The sequence below is a fragment of the Manihot esculenta genome, chromosome 11, assembly GCF_001659605.2.
Source record: "Manihot esculenta cultivar AM560-2 chromosome 11, M.esculenta_v8, whole genome shotgun sequence".
Lineage (NCBI taxonomy): Eukaryota > Viridiplantae > Streptophyta > Magnoliopsida > Malpighiales > Euphorbiaceae > Manihot > Manihot esculenta.
Window position 1 is genome coordinate 21,157,046 of NC_035171.2, and position 26,436 is coordinate 21,183,481.

The 26,436-nt window shown below is 31.6% G+C and overlaps 1 protein-coding gene across 2 annotated transcripts; it reads left to right on the plus strand.

Moving 5' to 3' along the window:
- Nucleotides 1-14,206: 14,206 nt before the first annotated feature.
- LOC110625750 (multidrug resistance protein 1) lies at nt 14,207-21,400 on the plus strand. 2 transcript variants are annotated; one of them, XM_021771373.2, is made up of 14 exons: nt 14,207-14,605; nt 17,768-17,879; nt 18,225-18,337; nt 18,529-18,651; nt 18,857-19,062; nt 19,171-19,246; nt 19,560-19,646; nt 20,018-20,098; nt 20,206-20,238; nt 20,342-20,395; nt 20,475-20,516; nt 20,760-20,838; nt 20,925-20,995; nt 21,087-21,400. In XM_021771373.2, the coding sequence occupies exons 1-14, from the start codon at nt 14,441-14,443 to the stop codon at nt 21,171-21,173; spliced, it is 1,329 nt and encodes a 442-aa protein (XP_021627065.1). In that variant the 5' UTR covers nt 14,207-14,440; the 3' UTR covers nt 21,174-21,400. The 2 variants fall into 2 exon arrangements, with proteins under 2 accessions (XP_021627065.1, XP_021627066.1); XM_021771374.2 differs by lacking the exon at nt 20,760-20,838.
- The last annotated feature ends 5,036 nt before the right edge of the window (nt 21,401-26,436 follow it).

Sequence of the window (26,436 nt, forward strand, 5' to 3'; positions counted from 1 at the left end):
CAACCACTTATATTATAAACAGATTGTCAAGTTCTATTTTAGATTGGAAAATCCATTATGAAATTCTTTTTGGGCGAATGCCGACTTAAAAACATTTAAAGGTCTTTAGTTGTCTATATTTTGCCACAAACAAAAGGCCTAAAAATGATAAGTTTGAATAAAGAACTTTTAAATGTATTTTCATTGGGTATACCTCAGGTTTCAAAACATACAAATTATATGATTTACATCATAAAAAAATAATAATATCAAGAGATGTGATTTTTCATGAAATATATTTTCCTTTTACAGGGGACACTTCAACATTTGATGCTACAGTTCCCTTACTTATCCTTGACATTTTTGACCTGACCGACTTTATTCTGACCTAAATTCATCGCCTATACTTAATAATTCTGATCTACACCGACCTCATTTCAACTTGAATAACAGTTCATCACCTACCCTTGACAATTCCAATCTCATTCCGACCAGAATAATAATTCATCACCTACCTTTAACAATTCTGACCTGCACTGACCTCATTCCGACTTGAATAACGATTCATAACCTACCCTTGACAATTGTGACCTACACCAATCTCATTCCGACCTGAATAACAATCCATCACCTATCTTTGAAATTTCCAACCTACACCGACCTCCCCATTCCAGTCTAAATGATGACTTTCTCATTCTTGAGCCACTCTCTGAATACACAAATAGCCTAGAAATCGAACCTGTTCTTCAAACAAATTCAGAAAAACTAAGGAGAAGTGCTAGCGTTACTTCTAAACTAAGTTGGTTAAATGATTATGTGGTGAATAATTCTTCACTTACTGAATCCTCAGTCAAAACTTCAAGATGGGAGCATAGACAAATGTAAAGCTAGACTGGTTGCCAAAGGCTATAATCAATTGGCCGAAATTGATTAACATTGAAGTTTTTTTCCAGTGGCAAAAATGGTAACTATTAGACTTTTTCTAACCATTGCCACAAAATTCGAGTGGTACTTAGATGAAGAAGTCTACATGTGTCCACCAGAGGGATATACAAAAGCCAAAGAGAGACAATTGTGCAAATTAATTAAAAGTCTATATGGGTTGAAGCAAGCGGGTAGGCAATGGAATAAGGAACTTACAATAAAATTTCAAGACTATAGGTTCAAACAGTCATCATCTTATCATTGTTTATTCATAAAACAAGCAGAAAATGAATTTACAGCTCTAATTGTCTATGTTGATGATTTATTGATTACAGATTCAAATGAACTATAGATTTTGCATGCCAAACATTTCCTTCATCCATAATTCACAATCAGAGACCCAGGATATGCTAAATTTTTTCTAGGGCTGGAGATTAGCCGGACTCAAGAAGGAATATTTTTAAATCAATGGAAGTACATTTTAAACATTTTCTAAGACACTAGTCTAACCAACTCAAAAGCAGCATCCTATCCACTATCAAGAAGCATCAAACTGGATAATGAGATAGGGGAGCTCATTGAACGCCTAGAACAATACAGAAGACTTGTGAAAAGATTGTTATACCTCGGCTTTACCAGGCCTGATGTTACTTTTGCCACACAGCAACTCTGTTAGTTTATGCAATCTCTTAGAAAAGCCTTATTGGGATGCGGCAATTCAGGTCCTTCATTATTTAAAGAGGTGTCCGTCAAAAAGTCAATTCTTTTTTTCTTCAAAAGGCACACAACTCATAGCTTTCTGTAACTCTAATTGGACTTCCTGCCTTGTATTACGAAAATCCATCATAGGCTACTGTATATTTCTCGAATCATCCTTGATTTCCTAGAAAGCAAAGAAAATAATGCACAATTAGCAAATCTTCCACTGAAGTAGAATACAAAAGCATGGCAACAATAGCATGTGAATTAAAATGGATAAGTTACCTTCTTCGAGATTTTGATAATACAAATATGTCTTTCTATTCATCTCTTCTGTGATAATCAAGCGGTCGACCACATTACTATGAATCCTGTTTTTCATGAACGAACAAAACATCTTGAAATTTACTGCCATATGGTCTGGGAACAAGTCACAAAAGGATTCATTTCTACCTTGCAGTCCCTTCCCGACACGAGCTTGCCAACCTCCTTACTAAGCCTTCGACCTCCACTTCCTTTCATGAGCATCTGTTCAAGATGGGCCTTCGAGATTTGCCTCCATCTTGAGGGGGGCCTAAAAGTACTTAACAAACCAAGTCGGTCCCTGATAATACTTAACAAACCAGGTCAGTCGAACGACTATTTTCTTCCAGATGTCCAAATCAGATAACTACTCCAGCAGACAAGGTGATGACCTATCCAGTAGACTAGGGCGGACGACCACTCAATGCAAGGTCAGACGACTTCTTTAGTAGACCAGGTCGGATGACCACTCAAAGCAAGGTTGGACGACTTCTCCAGTAGACCAGGTTAGACAACCTCTCAAGGTTGGACGACTATTCCAAATGTCCAAGTCCAGGTCGGATGACTTCTCCTGTAGACTAGGTCGAACGACTATTTCAGAAGATGTGCCAACTAATAGAAGAGATCGGACGATCATTCCAGAAGATGTGCCAACTGCATGAAATAACAGAATAATATTTTTCTCTCTTTTAGCTCACATGTTTTTTATTGTAACAATAGCTGTACATAATGAGTTGTACATAATGACGAGTACCCTTCCAAAATAGTCAATAGAGCTATATATAAACCTATTTTTATCAAATAAAAAAGGAAAATTACTTTTTAGTCCCTGAGATTTAACGTAATTAACACTTCTGTCCCTCTATTCTGGCGACCCAACACTTAAGTCCCTCATTTTCTTTTCCATTCAAATTCGTAGTCCTTCCATTCAAAATAGCCGTTTGGTCAAAGAGTCAAAGGAGAGAGGTAAGAGGTGAGAATTTTTTCCAAAAATAACCCCCTCAACCTGAAATCTCTCATCATTCTTCTCTTTCATATCTTCTCCATTTTCTTTTACCCATTATTGATTCTCCTTTTTTTTTTCTCTCTCCCTTTTCCATCTTTCTTCTTCTTCATATTTTCTCTATTTTCTTTTGACATTGTCGATTTTCCTTTTTTTTTTTCTCTTTTCCATCTTTCTTCTCCCTCATGTTTTCTTTATTTTCTCTTGACATTGTTGATTTTCTTTTTTTTTTTCTTTTTTCAATCTTTCCTCTCCCTAAAACATTATTTGAGAGTTGCAAGATCTTTTCTTGGAGGGCCAATAGAGAGATGAGAGAGTAAACTCTTACAGAAATAGAGAGAGATTTGTTGCAGAAATAGTAGAAGTTATTGTGAGGAGGCTGACAGTGATTTGGAGAAGAAGAAGAAGAAGAAGCAGAATCTACAGTGAAGAAGTAGAATCTACATTAAAGAAGCAGCTACAGTAAAGAAGCATTGGGTTGGGTTTGGGTTTCATGATTTTGAAATAGTGGGACTTTTAATGAGGGTCAATTTTATCAATTCACATGTCCCAAACGGCTATTTTGGATGGAAGGACTACAAATTTAGACGGAAGAGAAAGTAAGGGACTTAAGTGTTGGGTCGTCGAAATAGAGAGACAAAAGTGTTAATTACGTTAAACCTCAGGGACTAAAAAGTAATTTTTTCAAAAACAAATGTGAGCAAGTATTCCTCAGCCTCAGGGACTAAAAAGTAATTTTTTCAAAAATAAATGTGAGCAAGTATTCCTCAGCCTCTTTATTCCTATCAAGTTCTTTTTGTTAAATAAGTGCATAAGAAAAATGTTGGAAAAGGGAAGATGAAGAACATAGTTGCACCTAACAATGTACTCAAAAAATAGCACGAGGATTGGAGCACTAATGAATACAATGTAAAGTGTCAAAAGTTTTTCTCTAATCAAATGAAAGAGACTAGTGGACCAAGTAATGAAGTGTCTAGACATTAACATGGATCCGTTTTATAGTTTAGGCACCAATAAAGGATAGTAAGTATCAAGAATGATACTAACTTTGATAAGTCGGTAATTTCTCTAATGATAATAAACACTATGATTAATGGGAGATATTTAGAAGAGATTGACATATGCACGAGTTGTTTGAGATCACTCATAAAATTATAAATACACATTGTAGAGTTATCCATGAAAGCAATATATTAGTCATTTTGTAAATAATTTAGCTAATACATTTAATATCAATAATGAATAGTCCACTTTTACCAGCCATATGCGTGATTTGAATATATGCTATATGAGACTTATTATATATCATGTCAATAAAACCGCAATTTGTGGTTAAAGGCAAATGTACCACAACTATTAGAGGAATCAAATGAGTCGGTGTGAGTGGATGAGACTCATTTATATTATGAGTTGGTCGACGAGAAGAAGAAGCGGCAAGTATATAGCTTAGGATCGTAGGCATTTACATATTTCCCTACACAGTTGCAGGCATTTGTATTGATAACCTCAAGTAATACAGTGAGAGCTAATTTAGGATTAGGGTTAAGAATTAAGACAGAAACTTGTTCAGATGAAGAGTAAAAAGGAGACTTTGCAAACTAAAGTAGAGTAGCTAAAGGAGATCTTTAGTCAACTCATGTCTATGCAAAATGCATTCCCCAGCCTCAGCATAGACCAGTAGCTTATCCATTAGGTTTGATGAATAGCCTAAATTAATAAAATTATTTTAAATTAAATAGCCATTTAATTTATAGACTGAAAATATTTTTAAATAATTTTTCAGCCCAAAAGGACTTTCTTGAAAACTTCAAAAAGTTATAGGGACTAAATCATAATTTAGTTAAAAACTTCATCTTCTTCCTTGAGAAGATGCCTTAGTCGCTGCACGCTGTCTAGCTGCCTGCTCGAACGTCTAGTTGTCAACACAGGTCACCGACGACAGCGTAACACTTGCGCATAACTGGCTTCTGCACTTCGACAACGGTGAGCTCGGAGTCAGCGACATCACGGAAGGAGTCGCGATCTCACGGAATCGCACCCATTTCCTGCGATGTCAACAGGTTTTCGTGCATCCATCTGTGCATCGACAGGTCGCCGTGCGTCCATCTGCACACGGCTTCTTGCCTTGCCCTCGGTCATGCAACACTTGCGCATCCCACTGGCCAACTCGATCCATTCACTGGTGTCACAGTTTCAGATTTCAGCAATCGCCTGGAACCGTGCGGCACTTGACTTGAACACCTTCAAGCCAAGTCAGCCTTAAGAATCACCCGATACCCTGTGAACATGAGTACCCTGATTAGTCAAGGTTATATAAGCGAATAGCGAAGCCAACAGGCAGCATTCCATTAGAAGCCTCACAGTAGGCACAAAAGATAAGAACTGAACATGAGAATTCATGAACAGGCTACTTATTTTATTACAGGGGCAAAATAGTAATTATACATTATCATCGATGCAATCGTTACAATAATTCTCACCTCTCTTGTAGACAGGGGGGACGGTCTACAAGGAGTGAAGGCACAACTTGGATCTCCGTAGGCCTACGGTAGCCAACTGGGCCCAGCCCCAGCTGGTGGCCAACTAGTCACTCCCCCCTAAAGAGCCTTAGGAACAACTTGGCTTGTGGCAGGAGGAGACATCAACATGTCTCATATGACACCCCCCTAAAATAAATACATGAAAAGGAATTACAACAAATTGTCTCGGCCATTATCTTCATACTAATTTCTACTATTTTCTCCCAATATTGCTTTCTAGGAATTCCAATGTTGGAAAATTACAGTTTTGATCCCTGAAAACTCTATGACCCTGACACTCCCCCACTTAAACGGTCGATGTCCTCGTCGACTGAGTTTGTTGGGGTTCTTCAATCTTTGAGTCCGACATTCTTAGGCTTGCAGTGTGATTTGATCCTAGTCCTGCTCAATTAAATTGTTGGACAGCATAGTTCTTAATGATGATGAGACTACAAAAGCTCTATCTTCTGGTGGTAAATGTTCTGCCCTTGATTCCTTAGACTACTGCAAATGGTGCTAGAAATTATTGCTTTACTCCTCTGCACGAACTTATTGCCTGAAGTCATTGATCACTGGTTCTTTTCTCCTTAACTTGTCTCGCCATTACTTGTCTTTAATTGTCGACCTTACTCTTTGCCTCAAAGCACGACCCCATGGTGCAACAAATCTATCAACCTGCATACACTCATGCCATATGATATTATGATTAACCTGTAATAATCTCATAAGAAAGGTTAGTATTAACCACGTTAGAATCAAATACGATCTAATATAGCAAGTCATCTAGAATACAATCCATTATAAATTAATAGATATGACAACAGCACTTGTCCACTAAAACTTGAACTGCCTTTACCCATCTGCTTGACATAACACAACGTTATTCCACCTGTAGCGAAGCTCGGCAAATCCTCCTAAGGAACTGGTGTCCCTATTGTCAAAAGAGTTCGCTCAATACTCTCTTTCTCCTTTTTTTTTACGTCTTATGTTCCTCCCCTTCATAAGCTCTGGTATTATGTACACTTTATCTCCTTTTCCTTTCCCCCAGAATGTAGTCTATGCAAATGCCTACAAAACGTCTCCCATTACACACACAAAATATCCACGATCACTGAAAAGGGGCATTTTCTTGTTGAACCCTATGAGCAACAGAAATCTACTCAAAACAACTATTAAGATTGACTATACATGAACCAATTAATACCATCTTCATGACTTGACACTAAGAAATTACTAGAAGATACTCCCTTTCTTATACTGCTTTCATCATAGCTCACAACATCGATTCGCCTCACCAACTTGCCTCAAGCAACCTGTGCTTCTCGACCCATCTCGGTCCTCCCCCACATTGATGCACTTGGGAGAACTTTTATTTGGCCATGAGGTCTCTTTCCTGCTCGACAACAAAGGTAGGACTAAATTTTTCCTTTTTTAATTACACATTATTATCCAATCCCTTTTAAGGCAGCTACATCCTATATGTTCACAATATTTGTTAGCACCAACTTGTCAAGTCCCACATCACGAGGAACCTGACTCAATAATCCACAAAATATTTCAAAATAAATGAATAACTATATAAAGTAAGGTAAGGAATGATATCAGGAAACACAAAAACATTATACTCATCTGATGTGAGAGGGTTCCCTCTCGTTAAATTCCTTTCTCTCGTACTGAATGATCATTAAGGATCTCCATCTCTCATCATTATCTTGAGTACCATACTCCTTTGACCAGTTCAATGGTCCTCACTTCTGTCAGTTTTCGCTTATCCTCCTTCTTCCTTTTGTCGTAGGATGAGTGAATTATTTGCTTTCACAACGTTGTTGCTCCCAACGGTATTTGTTGCCACTCTTTGCCCAACGTTACCATACATTCCTATGGGTTGTCCTATCAAAATATTTACTTACCTCAAAGAGAATGAATATGTGCTCAACAATCATAGTTGGTTGGCACTTCTCAGACATTATCCCATACTCTGGTACTTGTTGTTTTCTTTTCATCCCCTCTGGACTCCCATCTATTCCTCTTTTTCGACTCATTTTCATCCTCGCAAAACTTAGTCTTGGTTTCTTTTTTCTTTTGTTTTTTTTTTAGGGTACGCCCTTCCTATTTGGTGCTCTTTTTATACTCTTGTAAAGGATATGTTTTTGAGAGACGAGGCAACTACCACCTTTGATCTATCACCATCTTATCCATACCAGTGTTTCATATGAGTTTTCCAAGAACTTTTCTTCTGCACTAACAACGCTGCACCACATAGCAAGAGTTATAGGAGCACTAGCTTGCTCCCTGGTTATGCACCAGGATCAAGTAATTTATAGAAGAATATCATAACAGTTGATAACCACAGTACTCATTTCTCACAACTTACTCCATTTATTTTTTTTCCCACTTACGCACGGCTAGACAATACTTCATCGAATGCTACTTTTCGTTGAGTTTACCCTTGCACCACTTCATGCTTGGATAGCCACTAGTTTCCTCTTCACTACTCTCGACTACCTCTCCTTTATCAAGGAATAATTGTTGGTCGAAATAGAGATAATTTGTGTCATTCTGGGAGACGCCACATCAATTAACGTCCCAAGTTCACTAAAAAAAAAAGAAATTGTGAAGTCCATCTTGCTTTTTGATGTCCTCGATTAAGCGAGTTTGTCAAAGGACATGCTCAACTTAATCCCCGCACTCAAGTTGTCTGCTTAGTCTTTATTTCCTCATATCATCCACTTCAGTTTTATTTGTGATCCTCACAATTGGGTAAACAGTGTACGAATCTTGTATCTGTGCCCGCTTTGTAGCATCAACTCCGCTATACTTGACACTGGGCAACAATATGTTGTTTTATAATAGCTTCGATTCTCATTTCTTCTCTTAGAGTCCTCAAGAAGACTTTAAAGATCTTCTCCTCCATCCCATGTCCCTTATTTAACACAACACTCACAGAATATTTCCATCATGCTTGATCCCTTCACGCGAACAATACTACCTTAGGCGGGGAGGAACAAGAAAGTACAAACAACCTAGAGTTGACAACTCTATGATTTATACCGAATGTTCCCTCCCCCTTTACTCACCATGTCCCTCAAGACCTTCGACACATTTCCTCACCAGCAACTTGTAAAATCATATGGCTTTCTTCATGGAGAACACTTCATACTGCTTAGTTATGCCACTTCCATGTGCTCTTGTTTACCACCTTTCAGACCACTCCCCCACTTATTACTTTGGCCCATCTTCTTAGGCGGCTATCAATCAGATATTAGAGTTGAATATTCCTTCAATTCCTTGGTAATAGAACCAACTCAATATTGGGAAATGCATTCCTTTACTCTACACCATAATCCTCCAGGTTCCGACCTTCTTCAGAAAGGTTTTAAGCTCAGTCATATCTCTTGAATTGTTGTCACAATCCGCTTACTCTATTAAAATCAAGTGCCACGTCCTCTTGTGTCATCCATAGATGCTGAAAAGTTCCTTTATGTACTTTCCTTATGAACACCTTGTTGGAGTTTACCAACTCTCTTGAATAACAAATGTTACATTCTTGTAGTAAAACTGGAGCTTATCATTTCATATCCTCCCTTTTCTCATGTATAGAGTGAACACTCTCTATTCATGGGACTTTACCCTTTCATTTTTAGAATAGATTTAGCTTTATAGCTTGATCCCATAAACGTTGTTCTTTATATGTCTGCACAGTCACCAATCCCAATAATATTAATGCATAAGTTCATGTTGAAGAGAAAATTATTTACCTCCATCCCACAACAAGGATTGAAGTTCTGGGATTCCACCCGTGCCTACTTCATTGGCATTAGCTCGTGATTCACGCCATTGATAATTGTTCCTCTGGTTCACTTCTGAAGTATTGCTCATAGTCTTTTCTATGTCATATTTAATATTATTGCACCATTCCTGCAAGTAAAACAAAATACATGAGAGGCTTTTGCCTCAATTCTGTCTCGGGAGGCCTCTTGCCTCAATTCTATCTTCGGAGGCCTCTTGCCTCAATTATGTCTCAGGAGGCCTCTTGCCTCAATTTTGTCTCATGAGGCCTCTTGCATCAATTTTGAGTGGAATGGTCTCAGGATTCTCGAATGGCCTCAAGCTCTATTGGCTCATCCTCCCCCTTATCACTATACCCTGAGGTCGTTACTCTCTCTCCAAGGGCCACTAAAAGGAAGCATGTAGCACCTAGTCATTACCCTCTCTCCATAAGACATTTCCAATGGAGTGTGCAGTACTAGGTCATTACCTCTCTCCCAATGGTGTCCCTAGTAGAGCGTGCAACACCTCTAGTTAATATGGCCAGTCTAGCCCGAAGGCTCATGCTTTTGTCTTCTTCGCCTCATAATGTGCTACTACTCCTCGTAGCTTCATAATTGGGAGGTCACTGCCTCCTCCTTTCACCACTTTAGGCTCAAGATCACCCCACCGGGTGTCATTCGCATGAAGGAGGTTTTGGAAGGCCTCAATCTCCCGTCAATTTGGCTATCATAGCCAACAACGTTCATTTTTATTATATATATATATATATATATATATATATATATATATATATATATTTCACTCTAGTGCCTCAAGGCACTTCTAACCAGAATCATCTCCAATGCGTTTCCCTCTTAGGTGGCATAGACAACCAACCAGGCAGCACGATTCTCACCCTTCTCTCAAGGGCCTTTGTGCAGGTGCCAAACTTCATCATTCCTTTATCTTGCTCGCAGATCTTTCTTGCTCTGATACCAATTGTCACGGTTTCAGATTTCAGCAATTGCCTGGAACCGTGCGGCACTTGACTTGAACACCTTCAAGCCAAGTCAGCCTTAAGAATCACCCGATACCCTGTGAACATGAGTACCCTGATTAGTCAAGGTTATATAAGCGAATAGCGAAGCCAACAGGCAGCATTCCATTAGAAGCCTCACAGTAGGCACAAAAGATAAGAACTGAACATGAGAATTCATGAACAGGCTACTTATTTTATTACAGGGGCAAAATAGTAATTATACATTATCATCGATGTAATCGTTACAATAATTCTCACCTCCCTTGTAGACAGGGGGGACGGTCTACAAGGAGTGAAGGCACAACTTGGATCTCCATAGGCCTACGGTAGCCAACTGGGCCCAGCCCCAGCTGGTGGCCAACTAGTCACTCCCCCCTAAAGAGCCTTAGGAACAACTTGGCTTGTGGCAGGAGGAGACATCAACATGTCTCATATGACACCCCCTAAAATAAATACATGAAAAGGAATTACAACAAATTGTCTCGGTCATTATCTTCATACTAATTTCTACTATTTTCTCCCAATATTGCTTTCTAGGAATTCCAATGTTGGAAAATTACAGTTTTGGTCCCTGAAAACTCTATGACCCTGACAACTAGCAGCCTTCAACCATCGAAAACGTGAAGAAAAACCGCGATGGTTGGACAAGCGGGTCAACGTACAGATCAACAAGTAGATCTAGGTGCCCGACGATGAGCTCAGAAGCCACAGATGCAGCTGCTACGCGCGGCTACTCAGGCTGAACATCATGTTCCTCGTGAACAAGATTTTCAGAAATTGATTTTCCTTTTTTTTTTAATAAACAATTAAAATTAAAATAAAAAATCAAAACAATTTTAATTTCAAATTCTACAAATTTTTCAAGCAACTTTTAAGCACTCAAACAAATTTAATCAGATTAATTCAATAATAAATATAATTATATATTATATTTTAATCATTTAAATGGACTCCAATGCCACTGATATATTTTAATTGAATTAAACATAATAAAAAAATAAAAATTATTTACCCGATTATGTTTAAATGAATAATAATATTAAAAAAAATAAATAATTTTTATTTTATTTACCCTAAAAATATGAGATGATTTATTTTGATAAATTATAAATCATTCAAATATTTATTTTGTATCGATATCTATATAGAATAATGGTAAAACTATTCTAAAAGTTTGAGAGAGGTTTTAAATATTAATTATCTGCTTTTCCAATAAATTTTGAAAACTTTCTAAAGGTATCTCTGATTAAAAACCGCCTGTTCTCATAAAATATTTCTTTTATACTAAAAATTTAGAATTTCAGTATTAATAATATTTATTTATTTATTTATTTATTTAAATAAATTAATTAAAATTATAGTTTAAAATTTTAATAAATAAATTATATAAATTTTAGATAATTTTAATTAAGTACTTAATTAATTGGATTAAAATTATAATTTTTTAAATTATAATTTTATCCTAATATCAATTTATATATAATTAAGTCCTAATTAATTTTATTTTTAATTTTATTTTCTCATACAATTTTTTATGTGTGTGACCAATTAGATTTTAAACATGTCGATAACAAATATAATTAATTAATTAATTAATTTGAAGGTCAATAATATTATCTAACAATATATCAAAACTACTCAAATATTCGGAATATCAAAAGTATTTTGACTTTAACCTTTCAGTGCATGATTTATCAGTATAATTAATATCATTTTATCACGAATGTCTCAAATTAACATTTAATATATGGAATGTGTCTGCATGGTTAAATCATATTATACCTCATTTATTACTCATTGACCGATTAAATAAAATTTCAAATTTTATTTGCTGATTTCATTCTGCCTTACATAAGAATTTCATGATCAATGTTAGTAGAGTACAAATAGGACATTCTCTAATTTAACCTTAAATCATATTTCATTCACATAAATACTACAGTTCTTAATATATTTAATTATTCACATTTGTTATTCATAAATCAAGTAATTTGTAAGATGAATCAAACATTGAAGTCTTTATATAAAATTATTTATTGATTTCAAGTCAAAAAATCACTTACACAATCATAATTTGAATAATTTATAAATACAGATTATTTTTCATATGTATTTCTCATATAAGTTTTAGTGTACTTATTTATAAAATAAACACCTACATATTAATTCTAGATATTTTACATATCTCAATCTGTGATATCAGTTACTTCCTATAAAAATAAAGAACATAATATGTATCAGTTTTAACAAATCTAATCATTGTTCAGTCATAATAAAAATATTGATCAGAAATATTTAAAAATATTATTTAAATGTAATAGGAATCTCACAATTATAACTATATTATAATTTATTTTGCTCAATAATATAATTTAATAAATTTTATCTTTCCTCGAAATTTAATTAAATTAACATTAAATATAAATAATAATATTTATATAATATATTTAAATATTTAAAATATATAAAAAAATAATATTCAATTATAACTACCATATCAACCGTAAGGCATTTTATAACAATTATATAAATAAAAAGAATTTTTTATTTTGATTATTTGGGTGTATAATGGGTTTATGGATTTTCTATTTATGGAAGTTTGTGTTGATGGATCAATTTTTGATTGAGATCTGATTAGGAATTATTTATGTGTTTAATTTTTTTAGGGTTTGTGGATTGTGTTAAAAATTAATGCATCTTTCCTATTTCTTTCTTTCAATTATTATTTTTTTTGTTTATCCAGTCAATAAATCAATTTCCATTTTATACGATAAACTAGAGGAACAATCAGATTATGAAGTATTAGTTATAGATTTAAGCGGTTGCAGATTTTTAGAAATTTTTTTTTTTTTTTTAAAATAGGGGTGAGGGAGTCGAACCTTTGACCAGATTTTTAGGAATTTAACTTTATTTATTTTTAGGTTAATATATAACTTGCATCTGATGTATTTTTTCAGTTCCAACTGCAATAAAACATTCTCTAGTATTTCTTTTCATTTGTCTATTATTCTATAAACATCCCCTGTTTTTATTTTAGATTGACTTTTATTCAATTTTCTAAATTATTGTTTGTGATAATATTTAATACTTGATTCATGGATTTAGTTCAAATCTTTTATTTAAATATAGATTTATTCTTCTAGAGTTTAGTTTTCTTTTTATATATATTTTTGAGTTTTTAATATTTATCCATAGTTTTAATAGATAAATCAAAACAAATAAAATAAAATAAAATATATTTATAGACTCTCAAGATTATTTTTGAAATTTATTACTCTCTTGTTTTTAATTGAATTTTTTTTATTAATAAAATTTTTAACAGAATGATTAAATAATTATATTTTAAATTAATAAGAGATATTTCAATTAATTTCAAAAATTATAAGGTCAATTAGTTAATTTTATCAAAATTAAAGGATTTCATAGTAATTTTTGAATATAATATAAAATTTTATACAGATAAAATAATATTTTAATATAAATAATATTTTATTAGGATTAAGGTTTTATCATTTCATTAAAAATTATAACATAATCAGTTTAAATTATTAAGAATTAAATTTATATATTTTAATTTTAATTTAATAAGAGTGTGATCAAATTGAATCTCCCCATGATCTCATCACTGGAGACTTAGACCTATTGGGCAAATTAAGTTTCTTTTTCTAGATATTTGTAATAAAATCATTTGCTTATAAAAAGAAAATCTCTCCAGTTGGGGAAGCATGAGACGTTTTACTCTCAAAGTCTTTTGGCTACTTATGTAAACATATCTACATAGTGTTAATGGCTTTTGTCTTTATACTATCTTTCTAAATCTACACTCAAATTTATTTCCTCCACAGGAAATTAATTTCAAATTATAAATTCATCCTCTCCAGATTTTTATACCTCATCTTTCCATTTAATATTTTTAAATAATCAAAACATTAACCTTTAAAAATTATTTTTTAAAATATTTAGCTGCTTTAAGTTACTAAAGTAGATGATATTATCGAGGAGGCCAAAAAATCAAACTAAAGAAATAATTGAAGTCCTTTGGAATCTCTCTCTTTCTCCTCTTCTCACTTTCTCTATCCTTCTAAAAGGATAAAGCCAGCTAAAGGAAAAGAACTAATTACATACCAGCATGCAACTTCTGTGTCCCCTCCAAAGTAAGCTTATATGTCGACCTGCTGAATTTTCCCAGAGAACACACTAAAATTTTCCCGGAATATAAACCATATGGAGAAGCTTACGGATTTGATCCACCTTTTCGTCACCGTCTTCCTCTCCGGCTTGGCCTTCCTCATGGTATTTCCGGCCATAACCGATGTCACCATGACAGCCCTTTGTCCTGGTCAAGATGCGTGCTCACTCGCCATTTACCTCTCTGGATTCCAGCAAGCCGTACGTTTCTTTTCTTCATATTTTCTGGTTTTCTGCTGCTGATCGTCTTCTCTTACTTCCTTGATTATGCATTTTCTTGATTTTCTTTGGTGGGTATCCATTAATTAATCTCTAAATTTTTAAATATATATAACTATGGAACTTAATCTAATTAGCTTTAAAGGTTTCCATAGTGTTTGGGTAGGATTTAGAAATTTATTGGGAAGAAGTGAAAATAATAAAAGAAAAATATTTTTAATTTTTAATTTTTTATTTTTTTAATATATTTAGATTGATGGAAAATAAGAGGAAGAGAAATGAATATACATTTATATTCCTTTATTTGGAATAAATAATATTATTTTTTAGAAATTTTTAATTTCTCTTTTATTTTTAAATAAACTTAAAAGTTAAAGGACATGAATATAATTTTTAATTAAAATGATATTTTTTTCTTTATTTTAATAACCATTTTATTTTCCACTCTTACTTATTTTCTTTTACTTTCTAAATAAAAAAGAAATATTACTTCAAAATTATTTTTCTCCATTCATTTTCCTTCCTCAACTTTTCCCGGATGCTTGTACTCCCACTATACTTCCATTTTGCGGGCCAACCCCAAATGACTAGTGGGCCCATCCACTACATTCCTTCACATATCAATTGTCAAGGGCACTGCACCAATTAGCAGCAGCCAAGTAATCTCCAATCCAAAGACAAACGGACAATTTTGTCTGTCCAAATCGAATTACCCTTAAATTATAAATTAAGGGTGTTTCTATGATTACTTAGCATAAAAATAAAGTAAATATATTTTGTTACAAAAATTATATATTTTTATATTATAAAATTACGTGATAGTTATTTTTATTAAATAATCATTATATGAAAATATATTAAATTAATGGAAATTAATGGAAATTAATTTTTCAACTATATTAATATATTTTGTGCAAATTAATATAATAAAGGTATATTAACTTAATAGCATTATTATTAAAATAGCAATTTTCTCTATCATTTAACATATATGTTATTATATTTATATTTTTAAGTGTTAATATTTTTTTATAAATTTATAAAATATAAATATAAATAATATAGATTTTAATTTTAAAAAATATTATTTTGAATTATTATCATTTTTCTGTTAATTTAATATATTTTCTTTAATATGATTAATTACAAAAATAGATTCACTGTAAAAAAAATTAAAATAAACTCTAGGTTTTCTTTTTAAAGTTTTGACAGATTTTTATAACAAAGTAATTATTACTTTGTTTTATTTATTATTTTATTTATTTTTCTAGATATATATATATATAACAAATCTACTCTATTGTTAATGGCATTATTAACTGTTGATAAGTTCATTGGCCGTTGGTAATGGCAAAGTAAAAATAAATTATTCATCAAACTATAAATTATATTTATTAAGAAAAAAAAATATAAGTTAGGTCTGTGAAAAGTTAAAAACTTTTGAGATTTTTATTATTAACCCTATATTTTTTTTTTTAAATAGAGAGTTGGAGGAGTCGAATCTTAGACCTTTCAAAGTTACAGGATACACTTTCCACCAGGCTAAACCTTGGAGTACTTATTAACCCTATATTTTAAATTTATTTAGAATAAAATATTCAAAAAAGACTAAGGACTACCCTACACATTATGATCCTTATGAATATGGATACCTAAAGCAATAATGAGGAATCTAGACTTTTATTGTGGGCAATAATATCTCTTTCTTTAAAGTACTTAACTACTTTATTTATAGCAAAGAACTTTAGAATTAGTTATCTCAATAACATTGGAATTTAAATAAAGTTATGATGATCTTTTAAAAAAAATTCGAAACAATTTTATATCTCTTGTTTGCTAAATTTTAAAAAATTTAAAAGAAATATTTTTTTTCTTAAATTTTTATGTTTGACAAAATTAATAGTGTAAGAATTTAATTTCTTTGAATTCTTGTGAGAATCAATTTTGAAATAAAAGTAAATCTCATCAAAATTGTTAGAATTTTGCAAGAAATAAATTCATTTGAGGTTATTTAAGTCAAAATTATTTAATTAGCTCTTGAAAATTTTTTTTCTTTTTTTTTAATTTGAAATTTAGTTTTTATTTTTAGTTAATAATTACTCTTTACAAAAATTATTTTAATTTAATTGTGACTATTAATATTTAATACACTTATAATTAATATTAAAAATTTATTCTAAATAAATTTATTCTAATATTGGGAAGATTTTGGATTCCACCACTGCCTAGAACTAATGCCACCAAAGGGGAGTCAAGATGTTGCGGAAACAACAAGAAAAAACCTTAGAAGCACATAATCACAATAACATGTTAAACTTGTCCATATTTATATCTAATCCAAATATTGAATCTTCACATAATTTATTAAATTTTTTAAAAAAAATGTAAAATTTGATTAAGTTTTTAAAAATTGTAAATTAAATTAATTCATAAAATATTCTTTCATTGAAAAATCTTTATCTTTATTTTTATTTTTATTTTTATTTTTATCTGTCTATACATAGAGTTAAAAGACAGAAATTCTCTGTAAAAAAAAAATATTGACTGTTTAATTTGTTGACTCACATTTTTAAGTATTATCCTATAAATTTTATTTATGAAATTGACTTTTAATTAATAATTTAATTTATGCATATAGAAACAAATGTATATATATTTTTTTAATTTATAATTATGGAATAATTTAATACATCTGAGTGAAAGCAAGTAAAATCAATGCCCTATCAGAGAAATTGTGAGATAAAATATCTTTAAAAATAAGAATGTTAGCGTGAAATATACATTTAGCAAAAACGAATATTGGAGAGAAAATGGAATAAAAGAAAGAAAATATGAGTTAAAAACAAAAATTAATGCAAGGAAAATGGCATTAAATATTGAAGAATATATATGTATTTCTTTTTAAAGAGAATTTTTTTTAATCAGAGAGAAATAATTAAAGAAAAATAAAGTTTATTTTATTTTTTTATTATTTTCTCTTCTGATAAAAAAAGTCACATTAAACTTATTTATTTTTAAATAAAAAATAAAAGAGTAAAATTTAAAATCTCTACTGTATTCTGATGCATTTACCATTAATTTGAATTTAAATATTTAATTTAATTTAATTTAAAATTTTAAAATAATAATAAAAATAATGTGCAGATAATAGGAATGGGATCGGTTGTGGTAACTCCCCTAATTGGGAATCTGTCTGATCAATATGGAAGGAAGGCCATGCTGACTATCCCTTTGACTCTCTCCATCCTTCCTTTAGGTACGTTGCTTTTTTTTTTTTTTTTTTTTTGAATAAAATTGATATTTTATTATATTCATTTTCCTTTCTTTTTCTTTTTCTTTTTCTTTTTCTTTTTCTTTTTTTTTTTTAAATTGAGATTACACAAAGTCAGTGAGATTTAAATGTGCTTTCTTTTTTCAACAAAAAACATGTACATATAATCAATGAGTTAACTCGGTGAAAATAAAATTATTTTTTATATTCTAAAATCTGAAAATTCACATATCAAATTGAAATAATTGTTTATTTCAAAAAATTAATGAGTTTTGATGTAGACTATATTTTAATTAAATATGTTTTTAAAATTAAATTGGGAAATTGCAGCAATATTGGCATACAGCAGAACAACCAATTTCTTCTACGCCTACTATGCGTTGAGGACTCTCACTGCTATGGTCACTGACAGTGGCATCAACTGCCTCGCTCTTGCTTATGTGGTAATTATCATTTCAAATCACCTTATTATTATAATGTACTCTTATAAATGTTGATTTTATTCAAAAATATAATGTAATAATACAAAATAAATATATTTTCTTTTTATTAATAATGGAAGAAAATGCAAAAAGATTAGAACCAACACTTTGAATCCTGATAGAGTCGGCATTGATTCTTTCTTTCTTCTCAGGCGGACAACATTTCAGAGAGTAGACGAGCGTCAGCATTTGGAATTCTTTCTGGCATACTCCTAGCCTCCTTTGTCTGTGGAACTTTAGCCGCTCGTTTGCTCCCTACTTCTTTAACATTCAAGGTTATTCCACCACTCCTTGGATTCAAAATTGAGGACTCACAAATATATAAAATATTTTTTTTAAAATAATTTAATTTATTCTTTAATTATGAAAGTATTTTTTCATTAAATAATTTTTAATATTTCAAATATAAAAAAATATAGCCTAAAATAAAGCTAATCGAGAAAAAGCTGTAATATTGGTTGGTTGGTCTTTCCACTCCAGATTGCTGCAGTTGTATCAATGATTTCTGCTGTGTACATGAGAATTTTTCTGAAAGATAAAGTACTAGATGGTGAAAATTTAACTCGGCCATTCTTAAAGAGTGGACTCGATGAAACTCATCAAGATGATAGTGAGTCACCCAAGAAACCACCAGTATTTAAGAAGATTCTAACACTTGGGGATCTTATTTCCTTGCTGAAGTGTAGGTAAGCTTCTCTAAAACAAATACAAGTTGAGCTTTCTTCTTCTTTTATGACTCAGTGAGTCAACAAAAACTAGTTTTCTAATTCAAATGCAATAAACTTGTTTTGCAGTGCAACATTTTCACAAGTAGCAGTTGTTGCCTTCTTCAACAGTCTTGCAGAGGGAGGAATCCAAGCTTCTGCAATGGTATATATGCGTTTTCCTATCTTTCTGCATCTACCATATGATAGAGAGATTTTTAATGGGTAAATTACTATCAAATTCGTAAAATTTTATAAAATTAACTAATTTCGTTCCTATTTCAAAATCATTCAATTAAAACATTTCTATATTTTGTAAAATCTAACTCTTTAATCATAAATTATTTATATAATTTAGTTCCGAATAATTTTAATTACATATATTATTTAGTTTCTTTAGTTTGAAGTGCACGTTTGCATATGTCATGACTGTAAAGTAAAAAATAAAAATACTGAAATTTGTCATTTGTAAACTGCAGTACTATTGGAAGGCTAGGTTTCACTTTAACAAAAATCAGTATGCTGATCTATTGCTACTTGCTGGAGCTGCAGGAATGGTGTCACAGGTACAAAAAGCATCTGTTTTTCTAAGATTTTCTTTTTCTTCCATACGTTATTAAATAATGTGAAAAAGGTTACACTTAAACACAGATAGTAAAATATAATAAAAAATATTAAATTTCATCATTCAACTTAAATTTATCTATTAATCTATCGTTAAAATACTAAATCAGTCCAAATAACGCTAAATAAATTGAGTAGAGTATAACTCATATTAAAATCCTAACATGTGATGGTTATATATTTAGATTTTTAATAATAATTGGAGAGAAAATTTAGAACGAAAAATTTAATATTATTGGTATTATCGGTCTCCATGGTATATAACTCAGAGATAAATTTATTTTGGTATTCCAATTTTTTGTGAATCTTGCAGCTGGTTTTCATGCCTTTTTTGACACCTTTTATATCAGAGGAAAAACTTCTCTCAATAGGACTCTTTATGGGTTTCATCAATGTAAGAGCCTTAGTCTTATTTCTCTTATTGTGTTTGTAAATACTGATAATGTAACTGAACCTATAAACTGACCATAAAACGTTGACGTTTAACCTTACATTTTGCAGATGTTTCTCTACAGCATATCATGGTCAATTTGGGTAATGATTTAGCTAAGTTGTACTTTTTTAGACGAAACGCATTAATTCTTCCGGTCATTTTAATCACAAAGTAACTCGTAAAAGACACTGTCACTGTGACCAGGTTCCATTTGCGGCGACAGCATTAACAGTTTTCATCGTTTTCGTGCCTCCATCTGTAAGTTTAAAATATATATAAGCTCTTCTTTGTATACGAAACAAATTTGTTATTTGATTTAATTTCGTTATTTGCATAGTTGCGCAGCATTACGTCCAAACAAGTCGGCGCCAATGAGCAGGTAATCAAATTTGTAGGGTTCCAGTTATAGTACAGTTAATTAGAACCCAAGTCAAACTTTTATTTATTTATTTTTAATTGTTATTGATATATAAGATACATTACCGTAGTCGCAGACTTAATCTGGTGTTAAGTATATCTGAATAAATTTGAGAAATATCAGTTTTTACTCTCCATATTCCCATTTCAAAAAAAAAAGAAAACATTACCTTTGTTTTAAGTTTAATATTAAAACTTGTTTCAGGGGAAGGCTCAGGGATGCATTTTAGGCATAAGTTCCTTTGCTAACATCATTTCCCCATTAATTTTCAGTCCTTTGACAGGTACATTAATCATTAAAAAAAATTAAAAAACATGACAAGGGAACATGTAATAGAATTAACTTCTTCTTCTTCTTCTTTGAATGCAGCTTTGTTCCTGTCCGAAGATGCACCTTTTGAATTCCCTGGTTTCAGTATGTTATGCATTGGATTTTTAATGGTAAGTCATTTATTATTAAATAAATTATTATTTAATTTCTATATTATAATAAAATTAATTAATTAATTCTTAAATTTGGAATATTTTGCAGATGATTGCATTCATTCAAAGTATTATGATAAAGGCTGCTACTCCAATTCCAGTTCAAAAAAACAGCAATAATTGCATGGAGGCCTAATTCTATGTTCTGGCCTATTGGGGAATTTTCAGCCCCAATGTTCATTGGAAGTGATCATAGAACTCCTTGCTTAGACAAGGAAGAAAGTCATCACTAGCTTAACATTATATATGTATACATGGTTCATATTCTATATGCCTTTTATGATAACATTCTGAACGTGTAATAACGTGCATTACACGTTATACTACTCATAATTTATTTTTTAATATAATTTTTCGTTAACATTTTGGATATTAAAAAATAGTCATAAAATAAATTAATTTTTTTATGATCAAGTAAAAAGTTAAAAAAATTCTAAACTATATAAATAATGGAATTAAAAGAAGGAATGATTATTTTTTAAAATATAGTATGTATAACTTTATTAATTAGCACAAATAAATCAAATATAAAATTAGAAAAAAACTCCAAATGCTAAATAACTAAAAATTAAAGTTATATATATAATAGAATTAAGAAACAATAATTAAAATAACTAAAAATAAATAATTTGAATATATAATATGTAACATATGAAATACCAATAAGAAAGGGAGAGTGAAATGGGGAGAGCTGCAGGGAGCAAACTTGAATTTTTGGTGACTATGTTTATTGTCTCTGTATCTTTAGTTGCATCTTTGATTTTTTTTAGGGGTTTTGTTTACCTTTCCCTTATCTGGGGGATTTTTTTTTTGTCTTCTTGTTTTTCTTTTTCAAATCTCTGTTATTTATTTGCTATGATATTTCTTGGGACTTGCTTAAGTGTCCTTTTATAATTTTAAGAGATCACTCCTATTATGTGGCACTGGTAACTCTGCCATGTCTCCTCCTTGCTATTCATAATTGTGGTTCTACTGAGCTGAGGATCTTCTCTATTTTTATTTTTGTTGCATGTATGCCTATCACTTTGTGTGTCTTGATGTTCTTGTGATTGTTATAGTGATATATTGGTGGTCATCATTATCGACCTCGGTTGCATCGATATTTCTTACTTTTGTGTGCATCAGGCAGTGCTTTTATAGGATGGTTTGAATCGGTAGTTAGTTTATGGGTTAGCTTGATTCCAGATTATGGTTTGGGTGATTTGAATCAGTGTGTTGGTCTTTTGGTTTCTTTTTAAGCCCTCTTCTGTTGTACATTTGACTATTAGGTCGTGCAAAATATAATTTCTTGTGCATTGGTAAAAAAAGGATATATTAATAATTTTATTATTTATAGCAATTAGAATTATACTTAACATATTATATACCAAGTAATTTTGTTTAAAAATAGCTCGAAAGACTAATTAAAGAAGTTGGCCAATACCAATATCTATAAAAACGTATTAATATCTATGAAAGAATACATAACATAAATAAACTATAAAATTAAGAATGTATGTCTAAAACTTTGTTGGAATTTTGATAAATTTTTATCTATAACTAAACTTAATTTAATACAAAGTAAACACAAATATTTTTAGGATCTCATATCAATTATAGAGTATGCATGTGTAGGGCTTATATAGGATCAAGGATTTTATCAAAATTACCTTGATTTTAATAATGATCCAATTTTGTCCTTAAGTCTGTGTATATGTTCATCTCTGAACAAAAAAATGGAATCCAGCTCATAGAAAATACATACACGTTTTTAGGACCTACAAAAGTCCTAATTCTATGTCAAAATATCTAACTCCATCTCAAGTTTCTAAAATTTATTATAAATATATACATACACTATGGGCAAAAGCCAAATAGCTTATCTATAAATAATTAAGTGAGCAAAAACATAAGTCTCTCTTTAATTTTTTACAGAGAGTTTTTTCTCTTAGTTTTATGATAATTCTCTGAGGCTATGTCCTCCCTTTCTGGAAGTGCATCAATTGTCTCTCACCTCTCTTGGGAGGGAGATGACTCTCTCTCTTCCATCCAAAGTCTATGGATTTTCTCTCTACCTGCTTTAGAGGGTGTATATTTTTATTATTTTGGCTTTGGAGGCATATCTGGCCTTCTTGGAGAAGATTTGGATGAGAGATTTGCATTGGTAGGCTAATTAGTGATTTTTTTTTGGATCTCCTTGAGAAACAAAGCGTCAATATTGCTTAATTTCTCAAGCAACAGAGCGGTGCATGAGATCTTTCTAAGATCCACTTTTCTTGTGTTTGCTTTGTTTTCTTAAGGTAGTTTTTTGTAAATGCTGTTGGAGACAAAAATCTTAGTTCTGCTTAGCTAAACTCGGTGAAGGGTGCGTATAGTGACTTTAGTTGGTAGTGGTTCATTAGTATCAGACATAACCTAAAAGGTGCGAGTAGGACGCTAAAGAAATATTACCTTCACCCTCACTGCAAATGTATGGATTTGGTGCCTCCCTGCCCTAAGCTCAATGTGCCGTCTTCTTTAAGCTAAAGCCTCAAATCTTAGGGAGGAGAGTGGGAATTCTTTTCTAGGTTTTAAGAGCCTTTTTAATGAGGGCATCATGGTGGACGTTAAAGCACCAAACTTCAAAGGAGCCATTAGTAGATCTAGAGCCAAAGCATTACAAACCATGATGATGGAACATTCAACAAAAGGAGTTCTAAGCCAAAAAGAGTGTTCTATAATAATGAACATATAAGTCCAAGAAGGTCTATAAAGTCCAGAATTAGCTGAACATGTTGGAGCTAATTTAGGAGAGCGTTATGTTGACAAGTCATATGGCATGCCAAGTAGAAGCTGATGCGGTTTCTTAGCTGAAGTGACAACCAAGGTGGAGGTGACTTGGATCTATATTTAGTAGCCTTAGAAGGTCCTCACCAACCATCTAGTGTGCACCTATTGTCCAAGATACAAGAGCTTGAAAATGAATATGATAGACTACTTTTATGGTAAATTTGAAAAAAAACATTCATTCCATATTTGACCAAACCCACTTTTTAGATATTGACATTTTACTTGTTAGATTTAATCTTTTCCTTTTATAGTTTGTTATTTAAACTTATTTAGTATTTAAATTTTAATTGTTTTATCAAAGTACAGACCAATGGTTTAAACCATGACTTGGTAGAACCACTCATAATCCCTTCTTACTTTCACTAGTAATTTTTAGAATTTTAGAACAGAAAAGTTGAGAAAAAAAACTCCATTGAAGGAGGTCTTATAAGGCTTAGGTCATTTTACTCATTGTGAGGTTATGTTCTTTGCTAAGTTTCATCTAGAACTTAGAGTTATTACAAGTTTGTCACTTGTAATATCTTAGGCTTATACTTGAGAAACTCCAGCACAAGTTGCTTTCGTGCTTCAAGTGTCATTGACTCCATTATATCTTTATTTTTCATATTCGTAGTGTTAATGAAAGTGTTTGCATTCTCAATTCATATTCTTATTTGTGTTATTGAGTTGTTGTGAACATTATTCAAGTGTGTTTGAGCTTAGTTGACGGGCAATCCTTTCATGGCCAAATAATCTGAGTTATACTGTAACCTAGATTCGGCTAAGACTTGTGTCAAGTGATATCAGAGCTTTTGACTCCTCTACCAAGTAAGTGTTAATATTTGTTGTTGTTCTTCTTCTTCTTTTTCCTTTCATTGTATTATGTTCTTGGTGTTAAAAGCTTACCATTCTTGTGTTTAGCCTTTCTTTCTTCCCTTTTACAAAAAAAAAGGTCATTTTTCAAGTTGTCCATTAGTATAATCTTTCCTACTAGTATTAATTTTTTTTTCTTTTACTAATTTTTTTTTTCTTTTCAGCTCTTTTGCTTCCTTTATATTATTAAGTTTGACTCTGTTTTGCTGTTTAGTTGGAGTTTTAATATTGAACATTACTCTTAAGTTGGAAACCTTAGCAAACTAACCAAAAAATTGCTGAAAATTTTCAAATCATCTACATTGTATCCAAAAGGAACCCACGTAAATTTTCATACCAAAATTCCATCATTTAGGTAGGGAACCAAATTTAACTGTAAATTGAAAATTTTTTTTATTCACATAGCAAACCTAACCAGAACTTTCTAAAATTTTATAGGTTTTATTGATATTGTCTTACAAGTTCTCATTTCCAATTTCAGTCTGAAATTTCATTACTTGCGTAGGAAACTAAATTTGGCTGCAAACTGGACTTTTCCTTTGTTCACATAGTAGACTCACCCAGAACTATCTAAAATTTTATAAGCTTTCTTGACATTATCTTATAAGTCTTATATTCAATTTCAAATTAAAATTCCACCATTTGGATAGAAAACCAAAATTTGGCCGCAAACTAGATTTTCTACTAAATCAAATTGTAAACCTACACATAAACTTTTGAAATTTTACAGGTTGTCTAGAGAGTGTGTTATGCATCCCCATATTCAATTTCAACTCAAAATTTCAACTTTTTAATTGTGGACCAAATTGGCAAAATTGATGTGTTAGCTTTGTTTTATGTCCTTGTTATATTGAATTCCAATTTTGCTGTCTAGCATTTTACTAACTCCAGTGTTACATTGAATATTCTTCATCTGGTTTTGTTTCTAAATTATACTTGAGTATACCTTGAGATAATTAAGTTCAAAAGTAGAATTTGGTTTAAGAACACCTGAGAGGAAAGAGGTAAGAGTGTGTGAGGTTAAAAGAGGGTAACAACTTAATTTTTGAGTGCTCAAACACTTTGAGGGAGTGAGCTATAACTAATAACTCAATTTCTTATAAGAACAAAAAAAATATCTCATACAAGGAAATTAGAAGAGACTAGTAGAGCAAGGGATGTTGGAGGTGATAAATTAAAAATGTATACTGAAGTTAAGAGAAGTAGAAGTGAGACTTGGTATAGAAGAACTGTAATATAAAAATTTGAAATAATGTCTAATGTAATAATTATTGTGCAAGATTATTTAGAGAGAATTACAACTGAGTTGATGAGGGATAGAGAAGAAAGACATAAGGAAAGAAGGACTACTGAAGAAAGGAACCAAAATAGGGAGAGACATAAGAGAGGTATGGAAAGACTCAATTTGGGTAAAAATGGGACAGGTAGGAGAGAAAAACAATATGAGCTAGATTGAAAATATAATCTGGATGAAGAGGATTGAGATGAGTTTGAGAATCATGATTGAGACTATCACTAAGGGGGTAGATAGTATAGACCACTTAGGGGCAGAGGTGTAACGGGAGAAGAGGAGTTAAAATTCAAACGGGAGATGTTTATAAGGGATAGACAATAACATAGAAAGCATCAAGATGAAAATATCACTTTTTATAGAAAGAATGACCCCAGTGTTTACCTAGAATAGGAGAGAGATGTTGAATTGATTTTTGAGTCCCATAGTTATTCAAAAGATAAGAAAG